The sequence below is a fragment of the Xiphophorus couchianus genome, chromosome 9, assembly GCF_001444195.1.
Source record: "Xiphophorus couchianus chromosome 9, X_couchianus-1.0, whole genome shotgun sequence".
Lineage (NCBI taxonomy): Eukaryota > Metazoa > Chordata > Actinopteri > Cyprinodontiformes > Poeciliidae > Xiphophorus > Xiphophorus couchianus.
In genome coordinates, this window is record NC_040236.1 from 29,362,468 (window position 1) to 29,381,430 (window position 18,963).

Here is an 18,963-nt window from a genome sequence, read left to right on the forward strand (position 1 = left end):
GCCCTCTGATGAATACTTAGTAATGGAAATAAAATCAGTAGATTAACTTTAATATGTTGGATCTAACGTCTGAATTTTAATCACCAGAAATAAATTGACTTATGGGTCATTAAACACAACATCATAAAGAAGTGAAAGAAGCCAAAGAGTTTCAACTTGACCACTTAAAATATTGACAAGGCAAATTTTGGGAACAAAACCCTTCTCATATGGTGTTTGAAGAAGTTAAAGACTAAATACAGATTCTTGTTGGCAAAGTTTTATCTCCACTCCACTCCCTGAAGGATGCTTTTTAAAAATGTATGCATTTATTTCCTCATGTCCTGGTCAAGAATTGTCTCTGAATGCAAACCGACAAGAAAAACAACAGACCATTTCCAGAAACAACTTCAAATCTGGATGGCTAAAAATAACAGTCTCAGGATTTGGGTTTCACACTCAAGCCAGAGTTCCCCCCCAATACACCCATGACAGTAAGACAAAAAGCAACAAGTTTAATGATGTTCTTTTCCATTTCTGTTCTACACGTATTTACAAATGTCAACATTCATTATCAAGGTGAAAAACATTGAATCTACATCCAACAATTATGTCTAATGGACCAAAACTTTTCATTAACAATCTACAGGTATTTATTTTAATGACCATTCAGTCAAAAAAAACTTTCCTTCTGGGCTCCTAATGATTTCCTAGACTGAAGCAGAAGCATCTCTTGAGACTTGAACATTTTCCAGCTGAGAGAACTGCAGCGGTGAATGTTGTCTGCATGCTGTAACTGTTTTGTTAGACTTATGTCTTATGAAAAAAAATTAAAATCAGACAGCAACATTGTTTCTCAGATACGTGCTTATCAGCAGTAGGACGAATGTGTGAAAACAGAAACATTTAAATGTCGATACGCTTTTTCCATATAAACTAAAATCAAAGCAAAAGGAGCCCTTGTAGAGTGAATTTTGAGGTAATTTCTAACAAGATCAACATAATGTAATTTATTAGGTTTAAATGCTTTGGACATTTTATGAGAACCCCTGCTTGACAGTTTTACATGTTAATTTGACTTGGTTTAATCATACCAATACATGTTTGGGGGGGTCCCAAACATGTATTTGGTCATTTTTACCTAAAAATTACCATGTTTAGGTAATTTCCTCCCTAAACATGGGGGGTAAATTAGGTTGTCCTAATTTTGGGACAACCCCCAAAATTAGGACAACCTCCTAATTTTTTCTCTCTACTCTGCATAAACAGAGAAGAAATGACTTCTTTGGTCACTTCTACCAATTTCTAGGTCTGAACTATGTTAGGAAAACACACAAAACTGGAAAACACCCAATCACTTATTGGTGTTTATCGCTCAGTGTGTTATTTAGTATTCAGACAAGCAATGCAAGGCACCTAAAATATTGTAAACTCCCAAATCTTGCATCCAAGCAACCCTTTAGAATTTGGTGTTGCATACTTTATGGTTATATATATATATATATATATTGTAGTTTTAATAATTGTACTAATCACTACTTAAATATTGAGATAAACATTTTCGGTATGCATGGTCAGATTGTGGAAGTGTAACTGCGTGTTGAATCTCACTTAATGTCTGTGGAGGAAACAAAGAGGGACATTTAAATTTTTTAAATTCTTGTGTGTCTGTATTACCCTCACATCTTTTGGGATGCAAGACATAAAATATCAGCTTTTGCTAATTGTTAACGTCCTTAAGCTCTTGCCCAACCACAAGAAATGCGTCAGCGCTGTCAGGAGACAGAGTAGGATGGAAAAGAAAGAAGGAAAAACTGAAATGAGCTGCACATCACTGATCCTGTGATCAGTGATGATACAGCCATTTTCCAATTATACCCATTTCCTTCAGACAGCAGTACCAAAGTCCTGTTTCTCCCATGTGATGCCCCAAGGAGAAACTTTTCCACATTATTCATCATATTACTCACAAAAGGTGAGCAGCCGAACTGAAATGTAGCAGGTTGGTTTAGTTTACCAGCAGCATCTGCACTGTGCATTAACTTTTAATTTCAAGTAGATAAAATGCCCTATACATATTAGTTCCATAATACAAACATGTGTTTACAGTATGTTGCAAAGCTTAAATCAATCATGTCTTGCTTTAATTAGATATATTTGTTTATGAACTCGTACACAAATATTTGCCATGTTTATGGCTGCTGCATTATTCTGTTTTAATTACTTTGCTGTAGGATCTGGATAAAATGTTTTACTATTTTTTGTGATTTTTATTCATTTTAATAGTTTTTTTTTTCTTTTTAAAGTAATTTTCACTAGGAGGCACAATGCACAGCACAAAGAACAGTTTGAGTCGCTTTTGCTGCCATCTTGCGTTTAAAAATGAGAATTGCAATCAAGGGGGAAAACAAACGAGGAAAACGCTGATGTTTCACTCTGTTTACTGTTTATTTTTGTGCACTGCACATGTTCATTATATACATCCTGTAACAGTAAACAGAACCTAAAAAGAAAACACATGAACAAAAATTTTACACAATTAATTAATACTTGAACAGCAGACAGGCAAACACGTGACATAAAGTAGTCAAATCTGACTCATACATACCACAGCTTCAAACAACACATGGACTGATTACAGTACAGAGGTTAGCTGCAAGATTGCACTGTCAGTCAGCGGTGGGGTTAACAAGGGTCGTTTCACATTTAGGTCCTCGGTGTAAATCGATAACAGACAGCTCTCTTCATCAGGTATACTCGAATAAAAGAAAACACAAAACATCAGTTTCAAGTTTAGTTTCAGTCTGAGACCTGCTGTCTTTCAAGGATTCCAAACAAAACTTTTCCTCCTGAATGAAAGTTCTCTATGGGTGAAACAAACCTTCAGTGGAAATCTTGAGTGATTTGAAACTGACTGGGTAGCACAAAGTAAAGTTCCAATGTGTAAAAACCAAATGTAAAAACAATGTTGCTGTGCTCCTGGTTGAATGAAGTAATAACTGGACCATGCAGAGGTTGAAACTCACCCACAGTGGCACAAAAGGTTTGTTGTGTCTCAAAAGCATGGAGCTGAATCTCCGGTCCTCGTCCTTGAAAGCTGCTGTCCTGCAGGTTTTAAATAGATCCCTGTCCCAACACACTTGAAACAAATGATTGAATTACCTCTTCAGAGTGGTAATCAAGTTTGGCAAAGGCCTGGTAATGAGTCATTCATTTGATTTAGGTGTGTGGAGAATTGATACATCCAAAACCTGGAGGACGGTAGCTCTTGAGGACTAGGGTTGGAGACACCTGCTCTACTCATTAGAGAGCTTGGCGGGGCTCTCTAATCCTTAACCCTTTTGAAGGACTGGTGTCTACTAATTAGTGCAATAAAGAAAAACATCAGCACCAAAATTAACGTCCAGCAGGCCACTCTGACCAATACAATCAGAAACAGACTTCCTGGTGGTCTGACATCCAGAATTACAAAGCTCAGTTTGCCATAGAATACCAGAATTGACAGCCCAGAACCACTGGTGCAGTTGTGCTTTTCACATAGAAAAGGTCTGCAGAACATGACAGTGACTGGTTTAGTTGGTCAGTCGTGGTCTGGGGAGGTAAATCCACAGATGGTACTCTGACCTCTGCAAGATGACCATTAGGTATCAGTTGAAGAATGTACACTGGTGCATTGGATCCTGGGTTTCTCCTGGTGTGCGAAATTGCCAGGCCTCATGTGGCAAGAGTATCCAGACAGTTCCTGGAGCCCAAACACACCTGACCTAAATCCAACTCAACATCTCTGTGGTGCCGTGTCCATCCAACACCGTCAGGTCACACCTCAGTTTGGCCAAAAGTTCAGGGTCGCCCTTTTTTAAATCTGCCTTATAGTATTTTAAGTTTTCATGGACATTATTCTATTTATTAAACAATTTCCAACAAGCTGATGAACAATTGTAGCTGATATTAAAGGAACAAAGCTCACACAAGTTAGGTTGGAATGAAACCATTTCAAACACTTCCCTAAGTCAAGCCTCCTGTACTTTAGTGTTGATATGAAACTGTGCAAAATGGAAACAAATGTCTCATCAAAGTAAACAACACAAGTCAAGTGAAAACAATAAAATTCTTAAAGTTCAGTACCTTCTTATTTTGAAGATATGAGTTATTAAGGGTGAAATCCAATTTCAAGAGGTGATGGAGTAATATCAAAATAATGAACAGAATGAACAAAATAAGTGAAAATGTGTAAAATGTTTTACATCTTTGCTTTTATTTTTAAATAATCAAGATTTATCCGATAAAATCTATTTAGGTTTGCTTCTTTCTCCTGATTAACGTCTGGTTGCTCACATGGCTTTTTCTAGGTAAATGCAGTCATTGTGTGGGATTATCAGTTTAGTGAAACAAATATGTGTTGTGTTGATATGAGCAAATTGTTTTTGTAATTTTGTCTGTCTGGCTGAAGACAAACTAAACTCAAACAGCATGACTGATATGATTAAACTAAGAAACCTAAGATTAATAATTGTTGCACAACTCATTTAGCACACATACAGATGTATTTATGTCATTCAGGTGTATTGCTTTGTAATTTGATCAAACATGTGCATCAGCTGCTTTTTTTAAGTACATTAAAAATGTTTGTGCTTTCACAGGTTTTCAATTGCAAATTGATATTACTTTATGAGGCTATGCATGAGGTGCTTTACAGTCCTAAAATGTACAACTCCCAGCTTACGGAGAGAATCAGTAGTCAGAAAAAGTGTTATTTCTTTTCACATGTTTTGATCTAAGAACCAATTATTTTAAACATACACACCTATTATCATGTAATTAACAGAAATGAAAGCCCACCAGGAATAACACAGTCAAAAAGCTCTGAGAAGCTGTTTTCACTAAATAGACAGCTACTGTCTTAAAAGTGCCTTTTATTAGACTAAAACCAATTACTGCAAATTTAGTAAAAAAAGAAAAAAAAAAAAAGAAACCTAATAAAAAGAACAAATTCATGATGTGTTTTAGTTCTGCCACAAAAATGATTCAATGATTTTATAATCAGCTTAGCGCAAAGTGTTAACAAGAACGGGGCAACTAATGGCTCTCTGATTGAATTAGAAAAAAACAATAGTTGCTTTAAATGTGAGTGTTGCTCTAAATCTTATTTTGTCAGTCATCATCTCCATGGAAACACAGGCCATCATCATTGGTTTGCATGTGAATAGCCTCACATATTAAGAGTGAACAAAAATAAACAATGTGTCAAATCATCAACAAATTCAAGGAGAGAAATTACCACGAGTGCAGAGTATACTGAGGGATACTCTGCATACTCACATGTTCTCGCATGTGAGGCGAACACCAACATCAAGGAAAAATCGATGTTTTACATGAAGTACCAGGAATGGGCTGGAGGAATTAAGTAAAGTTATTTTATTGACTGAAACCTAATTTAAAACTGGTTGAAACAGATTGAAAAATAACTTTTCCAAAAAGAAATGGTGGTAGCTGCTTTAAGTAAAGCATTCATGGACGGGATCCTCTCTAGTCCACTCACAATTTTGCCTGGAAACACCATCATGAATAAAGAATGGCATCAACACATCCTCCAGGAATGTCTTTACACCACATTAACGTGACACGGCAAAAGTGATAAAAATAAATCTCAGAAAATCATGAAATCTTAATTCTGCTGAACACATATTGATGGTATTTCTCATTGACTACTATTAATAGATTCAATCTGTTCTAAACAAACAATGTTCAGTGGAATAAAAACATACCTTCAGATAATTTTACAGTAACTTGATGTTGCTGCCTTTTAATTTATCCTTCCTATGGATTTCACAACAGACCCTGAATGCATTTTCACACAGATCAAAGAGCAAACCCTATATTCTAGCTAACATAAATGCATATAAATGCTTGTTGTGCCTTACAGTAAGAGTATCTGCTATCTCTGTAGCTCTGACAAGGAGCAGTCGATGAAATGTTTGCTGAATGTGCTCCCTGATTTGTTTTTCTCTTGTCCTGCGGTATCCTGTTTTCAAACAGCTCCATGTCTCAGACGTCTCTGTTGGTTTGATTGAGCTGATCTCAGGGGTCAAGAGGTCAAGGAAGGGGTCAGTGAGCTTTGTTGCTGTTGCACCACATACTGTACGTACAGAGAGCATACGTCTGTGTTCAGCGACGCTTCTTTTGTCTGTTTGGTCGTCTGTTGCCGTCACCGATGTTAGGAGTTTTGGGCAAAAGGAGCAATCTGAGTGAAATCGCAGGTATAAAGGCAGATGATGTTACATGGTGAGTCATTTCAGAGATGGTGACACTTTTAAGGGTTAGAACAAAGAACTGGAAGGAACATCCTGACGTTGCTCACTTCTTTTCACTTGTTTTTAGGAGTAGAGAGGCTTTTGTCCTTGGCTCTCAAATTCTGACCAGGCATCGTTCAGTTCCATGAAAATCATCTTGGCATATTGTTCATAAGGTTGTCCTGTTGCCTGTGAAGCAGGAGCAAAGGAATATAACTGTTATACCTTGAAGTCTAAATTAGTACTTCTCTTCTTTTTTTGGCTTTAATATTACATATGAAAGCTTGGACACGTAAAATAAACCTAAAAGGTGAACAAGACAGGGCAGCACCACCTCATCTTCTCATCTTACTTAATTTACTACACATATAAGTTCTACATTTACTCCAATTTACAGTGTTCTGAGTTCTTTTGAACTTATTTAAGATACAAAACAAAAAATCACTATGAATTGGAAAATATTCTTACAGGAAGGAAGGAAATTTCTAACTTTTGTCTTTGGGACTCTGACTTGTAAGGAAACTTTTTTCTTTTTAATTTTGGATAGTAACATTTACAGTTCTTATGGTAAATTAAATAAAAACAGAATTGTAGATATGACTTAAGCAAAAAAGGAGAAAAATTCACATTATGCAGGCTGTCTCTTTTGTCACTATCCTGTTTTTGTTTGTAAAAACAGAAAAGAATCACATAAAAATAAATAAAAGCCAGAGAGACAAACCATAACAATTGTAGTATTATGAGAAACTGAAGATCAACATTACAATAAGTTGAGTCAATGAATCTTGGTATTAAAGTACAAAGTAGAATTAAGTAGCCTCCTTTCTAAATGTTTTATTCTTATTCATATATTGTTTCATATATTTTCCCCATGTATTCCAGTGCTTGGAAATAAGTTTATCTTTAAATTTCTTTCAATTCACACAAACTTGGGCATTTTAGCCTCTACGCATAAATAGAACAAATACACATCCTACAACTAATCGTGCACTAAGAATTATATTTTGTTGTTTTTTTATGACAAAAACAACAGAAAACAGTTCTAAAAATTGGTGGGCAGATGATAGAAAGGGTTTGTGAACTATTGTTTTAAAGGGCTTTTGGGTAACGGACATTTCATAACATCTGGCCTGAAGCAGTCACTAACCCTTTAGAACAATCCTGATATCCTGATTTCCTCCAGTGATCAATCAGGGGTCTTGTGACTGCTTCACTACTCCCCTCTGATTGGGAATACTTAGTCTTCTGATTCGGCTTTTGTCCAGTAAAAAAAGAGGACAGATAAGATAAAAGCAGGTATTGCATGTTCTCCTCGATGTATGCATGTTGGAACATTTGCTTCAGGAACAAAAATAGAAATCCTGACTGACTCTGCAGGTACAGACAAATTTGTGTACATTTACTTTGTTTATTCCTAAGATGTAACTCAGTTTATTCTAAGTGTCCAGCTGTGAATTGTTCTTTTGTATCTTACAGGTATCATCTGTCTTTTTTGGTGGCACTAGTGTTCGACTTTCTCCAGGTTCTTGCTTTTATATGAAAATCTTCAAGACACAGAGGAGGACTTTTGCTTCCACAACAAAAATGTCTGTTTTCTTTGAGCTTCTGATGCTGATGCTGGTGGTAACCCCCAGTGGAGCTTTGCAGCACATCAAATTCCCAGACATTAAAAGAGATGACAGAAATATTTTCTTAACCATGGCGTGGCAAGTGGCCAACCACCTGCGCCCGAACTCCAGCTGCTACGTCTGCGGCCTGATTCCCTACACAGCTGGCGAGGGTTTACCTTTCATGGTCCTGCCCGCCTCGGACTGCGACACGTGCCACCTGATGCATGTTCACCTGCCCAGTTCCTATTCTCACCCCGACTGCCCAAGTTTGAAAATGAGACCGCTTGACTGTGCGAAAGAACATGGAAACTGCAACAGATGTCTCCAAACCCCCAAACCAGTTCCCATCCTTGTCCTCCCTCAGAAGTTCACTTGGTGTTTGGAGAACAACGGCCACGTTCCAGTGGGACAATCGGACTGCCTTCGCACGTTTAAGTGGGGCTCAGGACAGAGGGAAACTGACTGGAAAGCTTTTAACGCCGCCCCCCATCAGTGTCTGGCTGCAGCAGGAGCGACTCACATGAATGCTTTAGCCTACCGCACAGCCACCTGCTCCATCTCCTCTCCTGTTGGCATGTACTGGGTGTGTGGGACCCTTGCTTACCCCTATCTTCCGGTGGACTACAATGGACGCTGCGGGTTGGGATACGTGGTCCCAGCAATGAGGGTGACGCGCTACATGCCGCAGAAAACTTTTCTCAAGCGACCACGACGTGGAATTTCCGATTTTCTCGGAACACACAATCAGTCGCCTTTTAAAAATGCACTTGGCACACTTCTCCCTTTTTACGGAGTCATGTCTTCTTTAGATCAGATTGCTGATCTGTCCAAGGCTATAGAAGTGATAGCTAATGAAACTGGTAAGGCCCTCATACTCATGTCGAATGAGCTCGCCTCCGTAAGACTTCTAGCTTTGCAAAACCGAGCCGCCCTGGACTTTCTTTTAGCCGCCCAGGGAGGAACTTGTGCCATCATCGGATCTGAATGCTGCACTTTTGTTCCTGATTACAACATCACAATCCATGAAATAGTCAACCACCTTCAAGAAACAGCGAAATCCGTCCATCAGGATGGAAGCTCCATGTTTGACTTTTTAAAACAAGCCTTAAAATCCCTCAGCCATAATGCCATTCAGATACTTCTTGTTGTGGTTGCTTGTATTGTCGTGTTGTCGCTCTTGGTGTCATGTATGAAAAAATTCTTGTGCAGTTAAAGGAAAAGCATAATAAAATTCTCACTGTCTTGTTAAACAAAGCAACTTGTAACTTGTCTTATCACCAACTAAATATTTGATGTCATGAAGAAACCCATTTTGTTAAAGATATCAATGTAACCCCTCCCTCTTGCTCACACACAGGGTGTGATGGCGCCTCTGCTTCTGTAGTTTAGAGATATATAATCCTGAAAACCTGGATTATTTAAAATGTTTAATAAATATCACAATTAAGTATGTGAATTTTCGATATTTATACTTTTTATTTGTATTAAGATTGAAGTATACAGGAATTTAGTTGCAACACTTATATTGCTTTACTTTTTGTATTTAGTTACAGTCAGGTCTTCTGGTGGGTTCCTGTATGTATTTTAGTAATGTAAAATATGAAAAATGCTGTCCACCATAAAATATTCGGCAAGGTACAAGGCAGAGAGCAGAAAAACAGCAAATTACATATTGATAAAAATCAACTGGCAATACACCTGCAGTAAATCTCCAATTAGAAGATTTTTGGTAAAAATAAAACATTTTGCAATATCTTATTAAATCAAGCTAAAAAAGGGCCAAAATTCAACTTGATTTTATATGAAGAAAGTAAAAGTATTTTTTTTCATAGAGCCAAAATAAGACATTATTGTAAAACAGCTTAACAGGAAAACAATCTGGCCTAAGCTAAATTTTAAAAGGCTTTCATGTACACACATGGTCTTTTCTGTTAATCGTGATCCTCACCTTATCAGGATGAACAACCAGCACTGCTTTGCGGTAAACCTTCTTGACCTGTTCTGGGGTAACCAGGTCAGCCATACCCACTGGCTTCCAGCGTGTTTCCCCCTCCCAAAGCACCGTGTGCATGGTGGACAGCAGGGCGCGGATGTTACGCTCCTTCCCCTCGATCCAGTCCAAAATCTGGGTCACAAGTTGGAGGGGGTACAGAGATGGAGGCGCCATTGGCCAGTAAGGACCAGATTTGAAACAATTATTAACAAAAACTCTTTCAGCAGTTCTGGCTCTGGTGAAACTCAAAAGAAGTAATTAGATAAACCAAAGTTTGGCAGCAGAAAACCAACACTGACTGCTTCATTAATTCTGGAAAAGACTTGGAGGCTCTGACAGCCAAATGCTTTGTAAACTTACCAACACACTTCTAAGTTAACGAGTTCAAAAATATCAGACCTTAAAGGAAATAAGATGGAGTAAAAATATTTTTATGTTTGTTAGTGTTCGTACCTTAATTTTCTCTGGGTCCATCTCTTTGGCCATTTCCTCCTTCCTCATCTCTGCTATTGTCCTGGGGCCTTTTTTCTCTTTGGTCCCTGCAAATCCCTGACCAGACAGCAGGTCATCAAAGTTAGCTTCTGAGGCTCTGGGCTTAGAACCTGGAACACAAAAGTATGGAATAAAGCTTTTAAACACCTGCAACTACAATAACACAACCTGTTGTCATATAATAACCAGAGGTAAAAAGTCTGAATCTTACTTAATTAAAACTCTGAAGTCTAGATGTTGAAAACATCACAAAGACTAACATGTCTCAGTTTACTACAATTATTGACTGTCAAAATACACTTAAAAATAACACTCAGGTCATGTGGAATGAACCTGTGGGACTGGTAGTGGCTAATTATACATTTTCATTACAAACCATATTTACTTTGTGAGTACCACAGGGCTCCGTGTTTCTAATTATAACACAGAGCAGTCAAATGTATTTTAAATGCCATCTGGTGAAAACTTCTTTGTCAGCTTGGTTTTGTTTTGCATTTCAAGCAAAACCCTTTATAACTTATATTTTGAAAGTTTTCTAGAAATTAATCTTTAATTACAACCTCTCACTCACCATGTACAGCTCAAGAGTCAACATGATTTATTTACCCGTTCCCGCCTGTGGTTTGCCCCCCGCACTCGGAGAGCCTCCTCCCATTGCCGAGAAGCTAACATTGTAGTTGGGTCGATTCTGAGGCGATGTGTGAGGAATGGAGGTGTGGCTGGGGCTGGGCTTTGGTTGGGCAGTCGGACCCTGTCCTTGGGCTTGCCAGCCTCCGCCACCTCCGGCACTGGGCTGCCAGGAGGAGAAGTTGGCTCCCGTGTGGGTCTGCCAGCCTCCTGTGTGCTGGGGGGACGGCTGCGGCCGCGACGGGGAACCCATTGGTGGGAAGGACGGAGTTGTGCCTGTTGGAGTGGTGGGCTTGCTGGAGAATCCAGAAGCACCTGAGGGTAAAGACATAAATGGTGGTAAACTGGCCAGTATAAAATGTGACAAAAAATGTCAAGCAAATCTTTGGTGTCAGACCTCCGAGGCTTCCGGACAGGTTTCCAATGTCGGCGAATGGATCCAAGTTGTTTGGCTTAGTTTGGTGGGTGGGCGTGCTGTGGACTGAACCTGTGGGACTGGTAGTGGCTGATCGACTGCCAATACCAAAACCTCCCCCTACATCAGAAAATTATTTTTTTTTAAAAAGAATTCAGAAGTGAATTCATGAAACTGTGCAACGTTAATTCCCTCCCACTTCTTAGGTTGCACTGAACAGTGAAGAATCAAACATGCCAATCAAATCCAGCAGATGGAAATATTTTGCAAATGTTTTTTCTCAGGTTGCATATCTCTGTGGAAGTAATTAATGAGGTAAAAAAAATATTTGAATGAACAGAAATCCACTGTCCTGTACTTGAGGAGCGATCAACATCTGTCTTAATGTTGTGATGCTATTTCTAAATCAATGAGTGATTTATTATTTAAAATAAGAGAAGAGAAAAGATCCCAAGTTGCTCCCAAGTTGAGTTGCTTTACAGTACACTAAACAGACAGTTTAGTGTAGAGTTTGGAGGAATATTAAAGTCCTCAAGAAAAAAGGATCAACATTCCAGATCTTTTCAGCAGACAATCTACGCCAATCTTCAGAGTCAACCACTCAAAACTCAGTGGTTTGAGTGGTTGTGTGTGTACCTGTGCTTGTGGTGGCAGGTCTGTTCCAGTCCCAACCTCCCATGGCATTTTGCTGCTGAATGTTGACGGTTGGTGTGGCAGGTGGGACAGGGGAGCTTCTACCTGTACAGTCACATAAAGGTTGGCCGTACAAAGAGCACACAGTGAACCCAGAATACAAAATGATTCAAATGAGATGTGTTGCTATAAGGTTTTTGCACACATTTTTTTGATTTTTGTAATCAAATTTCATAATTAGCAATATCACAAAATGTAAATGCATTCAGGTTGAGTTGTTATGCAGAATGGAATGTGCTGGTAATAAAAGAGTTACATCTGTTTGAACTGTAAGTAACCATGCAAACTATTTAGTGCAGAACATAAACTGCATAACTAATGAAACCACATTTCTTGCATTAGACAACAAAAAAGCTAGAAAGGCGTTGCAGTCAAACAATGCATAACTTTTAACACTAACTAGAGCAAATGAACAAAAACAATCAGCACAGCAATACTATAAAACATGCCTAACCTGACTTGTGTTTGAAAAAAGGCAGCAAAGCAGCAGAAGCATGCCTTACCCAGGCTTGTAGGCTGCAGGGTGGGTGATGGAGAACGAGCAGCATGCACAAAGGGGTCTGGCTGCCCCACATTACCTGGTCCGAGGAATGAGCCCATCATCTCCTGAGGCTTAGGCATAGGAGCTGTTCCAAAAGGATGAAATGCTGCAGGACACAGATACAACCCATATCATCAACCCAATTCTGTGACAAATGGTTATTTTAAAGTTACAATCTAATTAAAGTTATAATCTCAAGTTCCCTCAGGACTTAACTAACATTTTAAAAAGTAATAAGTAATTTAAAAAACAACAAAACATTATAAGAACTGAACATTTTTAATGTTTTCATGTTATCAAGGAGAGTTAAAACAACTGGATGAACTAAACTAGATAAACTAAATAAATTTAGAGACATCCAAAAATTCTATTAGCATTTAAACCAGACCAGTGGAATCAGCTTGAAATACTCTTTCAAGAGGAGTAATGGGCCAACAAAAAGATGAGTATTTCATTTCATGTTTTAAGTCAAAAAGTAAAATGATCAAAATGTTAAACCAGACAAAATATTAAATATTTAAAGGATGCAACTTAAAAATGTTTTCCTACAACATTTTTCATTCCTACATATTCAGACTTTTAAAATTGTTAAATCAAGTTTCACAGTTTCCTACTTTGTTCAAGACTGTGTAAGAACAAGGTTATTAATGGCAAATTACCAACAGAATCAAAACATTTCACCTGACATCCAAGTCTGTTTCCTAAACATTTTCTAAATTAAAAATTATAACTGTGGTCTTTATGTATTTTTTTTTCTTCCTAAAATTTGTTTTTAAGTCAACTGTATTTTCAAGTGTTTCACCTGGTGGAGCAGGGGTTGGGCTCGGTGAGGCAGTATTGGGGGCCACTTTGTGCGGAGTGGACTGAGTGGATGAAGGCGCACTGGCCGGCTGAGGCGGAGCCCCAAACAAATCTCCCAGGAGGTCAGTGGCTGCAGCCGCTGCAGGCTGAGAAGAGGGGCACGGACGGTTGATGTCTTCCCCACCCAGGCCAAGAAGGTCCACTTCCTCAGTGGGTGCCGGTGCGGCAGGAACTGGAGCTGCAGGTTCTGGTTTCTGCGAGGCAGCGCTGATGCTGCTTCGCTGGCTCGAGAGCGACAACATTTCATCATCGGAGGGCTCGCTCTCTTCACAATGGGCCCGACCTTCTCCGTGTTGCCGACTCGGTTCTTCAGTGGGATACGATAGAAACAAAACGCTTTAGGTAGGAAGCCCTAAGAAAAATCTGTTCAAGTTAGACAATGCAGCGTGTGGACAAGATAGAAGCAGATACACGGGGAATAACTCCACACAAAGCAGACGAAGACAAAAAGCAGGCTAAGAGGAACTGAGGCAAAAATAAACTGGTGAACAATGGGAGCTTACAAAGGTTAAAGTTGCTACAAGCAATAGCTAATCTACTGTGCACTTAAACAGTTGTACAAAAAGGTCTGATTGAACAGTAGTATGTTTTACTTTGGAATAATTTAATGTATTTAATCTCTTTATAGAGGAGAGATTCTGGTTTAGGACCTTTAAGGTTTCTTCTATACTGTAGAATTAAGCTGCTGGATAACAGGGTGGCAGATTTCAGTCTTAGAGACAAGATGAGAAGCTCTATCCTCTGCTTAGAGCAGAGCCATTGCTCGGTCCCACTGAAAGCACTCTGTGATGCCCAGAATACGTCTTCATCATGGACTTGTTACCACTCAAGTCCAATACTCTGATAAGTGGAACGAAGGGGACCGACTGAGGGTTAACTGCTAACCTAATAAAGGAAGATGACATGTTTTACTTTGGAATAATTTAATGTATTAAATAAATAATCTATTTGCTTTTAGCTGTGTTTGGGGAAGCATTTAGGTGACCTGAGCTAGTGTAAACCAAGAGCAATATTTCACCTTGGCAGAATAACAAACAGATTTTGTTTTTGCTTTCATAGGAGACTTTTAGAGGGAACATATGTAGTTTTAGGGCTTCTGACTTTGGATACAAGCTAAAAATACTGTCTGCTGTCCTCACAAAGGCTGTCAGTGGACAAGTTTTACTGTTTCTCATTATCCATTTAAGTCCCTAGGTGGCTAAAAATTTCTACCAAAGTGATATATTACTTAATACCAACATGGGCTTAATTTCAATTCAATCAATGCACATCATAAAAGTAAAGAGCCAAACAGAGTTTCCATTAACACAAAATGTATATGCCGATATTTTAATCTAGTTCCTGGATGAGTGGGATTGAATTGAACCAGACCCTCGTTAACTATGACCACTGTGTGTTTCCTTTAATAGATCCACGAACTGCTTCCTTCTTACCCTCCAGATCCAAGCCCTCCATCTCATCTTGCAAGGACAAAAATTGGCCACATCAGTTTATTTTTGTTAAAACAAGAAGACACTAATATGTTGTTGAAAGTGCACAGCAAAGAACAAATGTAGAATTTTTGAAAATGAGATAATTTAGAATACTTTGGAAGATTGTTTTAGACTTTATCTAATCATTCTTTACTCATTTCTGGATCAAATTCAGGTTTGCATTAAATTAGCTTAACATAAGAAATTGGTACTAATTAGCTATAGTCACATAAGCTAGTTGTTTTTGCATTTTTGCTCATAGAAAAACAGATGTTACAGTTGAGTCGACACAGAAATGGAAAAGAAAAAGACAAAAACATAAAAGAATTTACTTTAAAAGTACACCGTAAACTTTTGAAAACACAAGCTAAAAGAAGCATATAATATGCTAGCAACAAGCCCACTGTTCATTTTAAGCTGCAGCTTTAGATAAATCTTTTCATATGATTTTGTAAAATAGGATAGGTTGCTTTATTTTGTAGCCACGGTAATGTTTGTAATTTCATGTAATTTTTAAGACTAGAGTCGAAAGAAAGGAGTCAATTTGAAAGTGCACTAACATCATGTCAAATGATTCCAAAATAATTATTAGAAATTAGGAAAAAACAGGAAGAAAAATATTGTTCAATTAAATCCAATTAAATTACTGTATGCAGCCTATTTAAGAAAACAGAGCAGCTACAATTATGTATAAATTCAAATTAAAAAACAGTACCATTTTACTTTTTCCAACTTTCTTTCTCTAAAAGGTTGTCAGATTAATTAGTTGCCAAAGTAATTATTGTCTCAGTTTTGTTATTAATCCATATTTAGCGTGGATTAAATACTAGCATTTGAATACCTGCAATGGCCAGTGCGTCCTGATACTCCTGGTGGCCGGAGAAGAGCACATTGGGACTCAGGTCTTTACAGGGAAACTGCTCCCACGGAGGCGTCAAGTCTTTCTGCTTGTCCACTCCTTCTACCTCCACATCAAGGATCACATGGAACAGCTGAGGATATTTCTCTGGGGAGTCACAGGCATCGAGTTCTGGTCTATGGAGAATTATAAGGCATGTGCAAAGGAAATGAGTGGTCACACTTATTTTTCCAAATAATAAAAATCATGTTTTTCTTATTAGATTATCTTATAGTAGTGGGACAAATATGAAGCCTCTTTCTCACTTGTTAAACTTCAACATGGTGGTTCCAGGAGCAATAAAGCCAGTGTGGAACTGGATCTGGAAGATCTGAGTGTTGGACACCTAACAAAAAAACAAGACAAGGATTCATTTTTATCCAGCTTCACATTGTTGAGATAAGAATAATTTGAAAAGTCATTGCAGACTCTTTTGGCAAATAAGTTTAAGGTTATTACTGTATGTACTGCATGCAGTCAGAGCCCTACAAACACAAACACTGCTCCTAAAAACAGAACTAACAACTGATTAGATTGCTGAAGTAGCAGACATGATGAAGATTTTGCACTTCATAGTATAACTTACTTTACTATGATTATTAGTTTCCTATGATAGATCTTGCTGCAGGAATATAAGGAACATTACCTTGGCCTGCAGACGCCCTCCAATTGTTGACCTCATGTGGTAAACAGAAACCACAACATCTCCATGAACACTCACACCGAGGGGGAAAACAACTTTCCCCTCCTGGATCCTGTGCTCTCTGAGGAAGTAGGAACCAGGAACAGTTTGGGGATAGTATATATGGTAGATTATAGTATAGATAAACATTTTTAGACACAGAAAGAAAGAAAAACCAATGAAAACCATTTTTAGTCGAATAAAATAAATTTTTAGCAACGACACAAAAGCACTTACATGTGATGACAGTACTCTTCCAAAAACGATTTCATTATGTTTTTGTCAGCTTGTTTAGAAAGTAAGAAATGTTTTTTTCTTACCTCATCCTCTCGTATTCCTGCGCTGTGGAAAAGATCTTTGTCTCTCCAATCAGGACGTCACAGAAGGGCCGACAGCCGCTGCGCTGCTTGTTGAAACAGGGGATTGGACTCATAGTGAGGGCTTTGATCATCAAGGGCTTGGAGTGCGGCAGAGTGGGCTTCTCTGATACCATGCTACATACATAACCTATGTACCTGTATGGAAATAAAAGTTACAGAAAAATTTTGTTTGATTTACAGTGTAAAAACTTAAAATCATTCTTATTTCTAAATCATTTGATTCCAGTGACCTCTTTCAATATCTTTCCACCGAATTTAAAAGTGAAATTCATGTAATAACAGATTTATTACACTGAAAGTGATTTATTTCAAGTGTCTAATTTTGGTTATTTTAAAGATCATGTTATTATATAGACAATTATGACAGTGACTGCTAACTTGTAAGTTGTCTGGTAGGCAGTCATTGACAACCTATAAAGAAGGGGGAGTTTAAAAACAGCCATGCTAAAGAAGCTATGGCCTTTAGCCTTGCATACAAAGTTCTATATGCAAGGATAAAAATAGAAAATTGTGTGGAAGGAAAATCTGTGGTAGAAAAAGATGTAGAAAAGATTGAGTAAAACTCAATTGCTTATTTTACATACACAACAACTTTTTGTTGATTTTGTAATTTATAAAGATTTACCAACAGGAGAACAGTGTCAGAAGGAAACACAGCAACACTGGACCTGAGAGATGGATTATCCTTCAACTGATGTTACTACAGTTGAAAGGTTTGAAAACTTCATACCTAGTCTACATCAGGTACAGGTACATTTCCCTTCAGCCATGGTCTGAAGGGAAATGTGTTTTTATGATGGGCTAAAGGCCAAACATTTTGGTTGAGTGTAGAAATACAGTAACTTTGCCTTGTTATTCCTGGCTGATTCAAAGATTAGGTTTGCCTAAACAACAAAAATATTCCTTTCAAAATGGTCGGGGAACAAACTTAAATGGTGTGAAAAAGAATCCGTCTCAGAGCTCATGGATCTAAACCTGCGGTGTGAGGGCCAGAGTCCGGATCCTGGTCTCTTCGCGCTGAGGAGCTGCATGGCAGGAACTGGGTGGCTGAAGAGGTGGCAGAAGCAGAACATGGCACAGACCAAAACGCCGGAGGGAGCGCGGCCATCCTATGTGTACACAAAGCAGATGCTCAAACAGCTTCCACAATGATTGCCCCTTACAATTAACTTTTACTTATTTGGAGAGGGTAAGACTTATAGCAGATAACAGGAAGTCTGAAAGGAGAGCAGTACATCTCTTTCGTTTGGAGCCACTATTTTTTGACGTTTAACTTTTTGTTAGAATAATGGAAGGTTAAACAATATAGAGTTGTTGGTTATGCAGTCTAATAGCTGATGGGCGGAAGGATCTCTTATAACACTACTTGTACTTAGGATGCAGCAGTCTGTCACTGAAGGATCTCTATAGTTCTGCAACAGTTTGATGCATGGAGTGGGAGACATTTTCATATTTTAACTAGAGTTCTTCTGTCTCCTAGGACAGAGCTGGCCTTCCTGATGTTGCAACATTAAAGGGCTATTTCACAGTTTTTGATGAGTCTGGAGTGTATTGACTATCTTGGATTAAAAATCCAAAAATACTTTGAATCTACACTGGACAGAGATTCTTTAAGAAAGTAAGTTTGTAATTATGAAACATTTGATCTATGTGTATAGAACAAAATGCAAAAAGATTGTTTTGGCTCTTTTGTTTTGCCTCATCTTGTAAGCTGAATGCATCATTATATCCCTACTTAATACAATATTAACATATGTTTTAAATTCCTGACTGTTTTCTTTCCAGTATAACTTGTTCACAGTTTATTTAAGGTTGCAGTGAAGCACAAACCTCTTGGGGACTGGAAGCAGTGGGAAATGTGTTTAAAGAGAAACAAATTCGGTGGAGATTATGCAAGAAGGAGAGGTTTGCCAAGCCACTGCCAAACCGCAGCAGCTTGGCAATAACATCTCCCCCCACATGCCAGTGTTTCTAATGTCACTAAATAAGAGCAGAGACAGTTTACACACTGAACCAAAACACATCACAGT

At 38.2% G+C, this 18,963-nt stretch overlaps 1 protein-coding gene across 4 annotated transcripts in view; it reads right to left on the reverse strand.

The window, feature by feature from the left end:
- Positions 1-2,403: 2,403 nt before the first annotated feature.
- The window catches only part of dnajc6 (DnaJ (Hsp40) homolog, subfamily C, member 6), a 35,648-nt gene continuing 19,088 nt past the window's right edge, over positions 2,404-18,963 (reverse strand). For 2 of the 4 annotated variants that reach the window (XM_028027466.1, XM_028027463.1), the window contains 13 exons: positions 17,909-18,042; positions 16,874-17,068; positions 16,518-16,635; positions 16,138-16,217; positions 15,815-16,008; positions 13,443-13,808; positions 12,603-12,746; positions 12,043-12,144; positions 11,389-11,526; positions 10,971-11,306; positions 10,326-10,474; positions 9,828-10,004; positions 2,404-6,458 (listed from right to left, as the gene is read on the reverse strand). In XM_028027466.1, the coding sequence (XP_027883267.1) occupies positions 6,354-6,458; positions 9,828-10,004; positions 10,326-10,474; positions 10,971-11,306; positions 11,389-11,526; positions 12,043-12,144; positions 12,603-12,746; positions 13,443-13,808; positions 15,815-16,008; positions 16,138-16,217; positions 16,518-16,635; positions 16,874-17,068; positions 17,909-18,042 (2,238 nt within the window). In that variant the 3' untranslated portion in view covers positions 2,404-6,353. The remainder of the gene's footprint in view (positions 6,459-9,827; positions 10,005-10,325; positions 10,475-10,970; positions 11,307-11,388; positions 11,527-12,042; positions 12,145-12,602; positions 12,747-13,442; positions 13,809-15,814; positions 16,009-16,137; positions 16,218-16,517; positions 16,636-16,873; positions 17,069-17,908; positions 18,043-18,963) is intronic. The other 2 variants (XM_028027464.1, XM_028027465.1) reach the window with 2 other exon arrangements.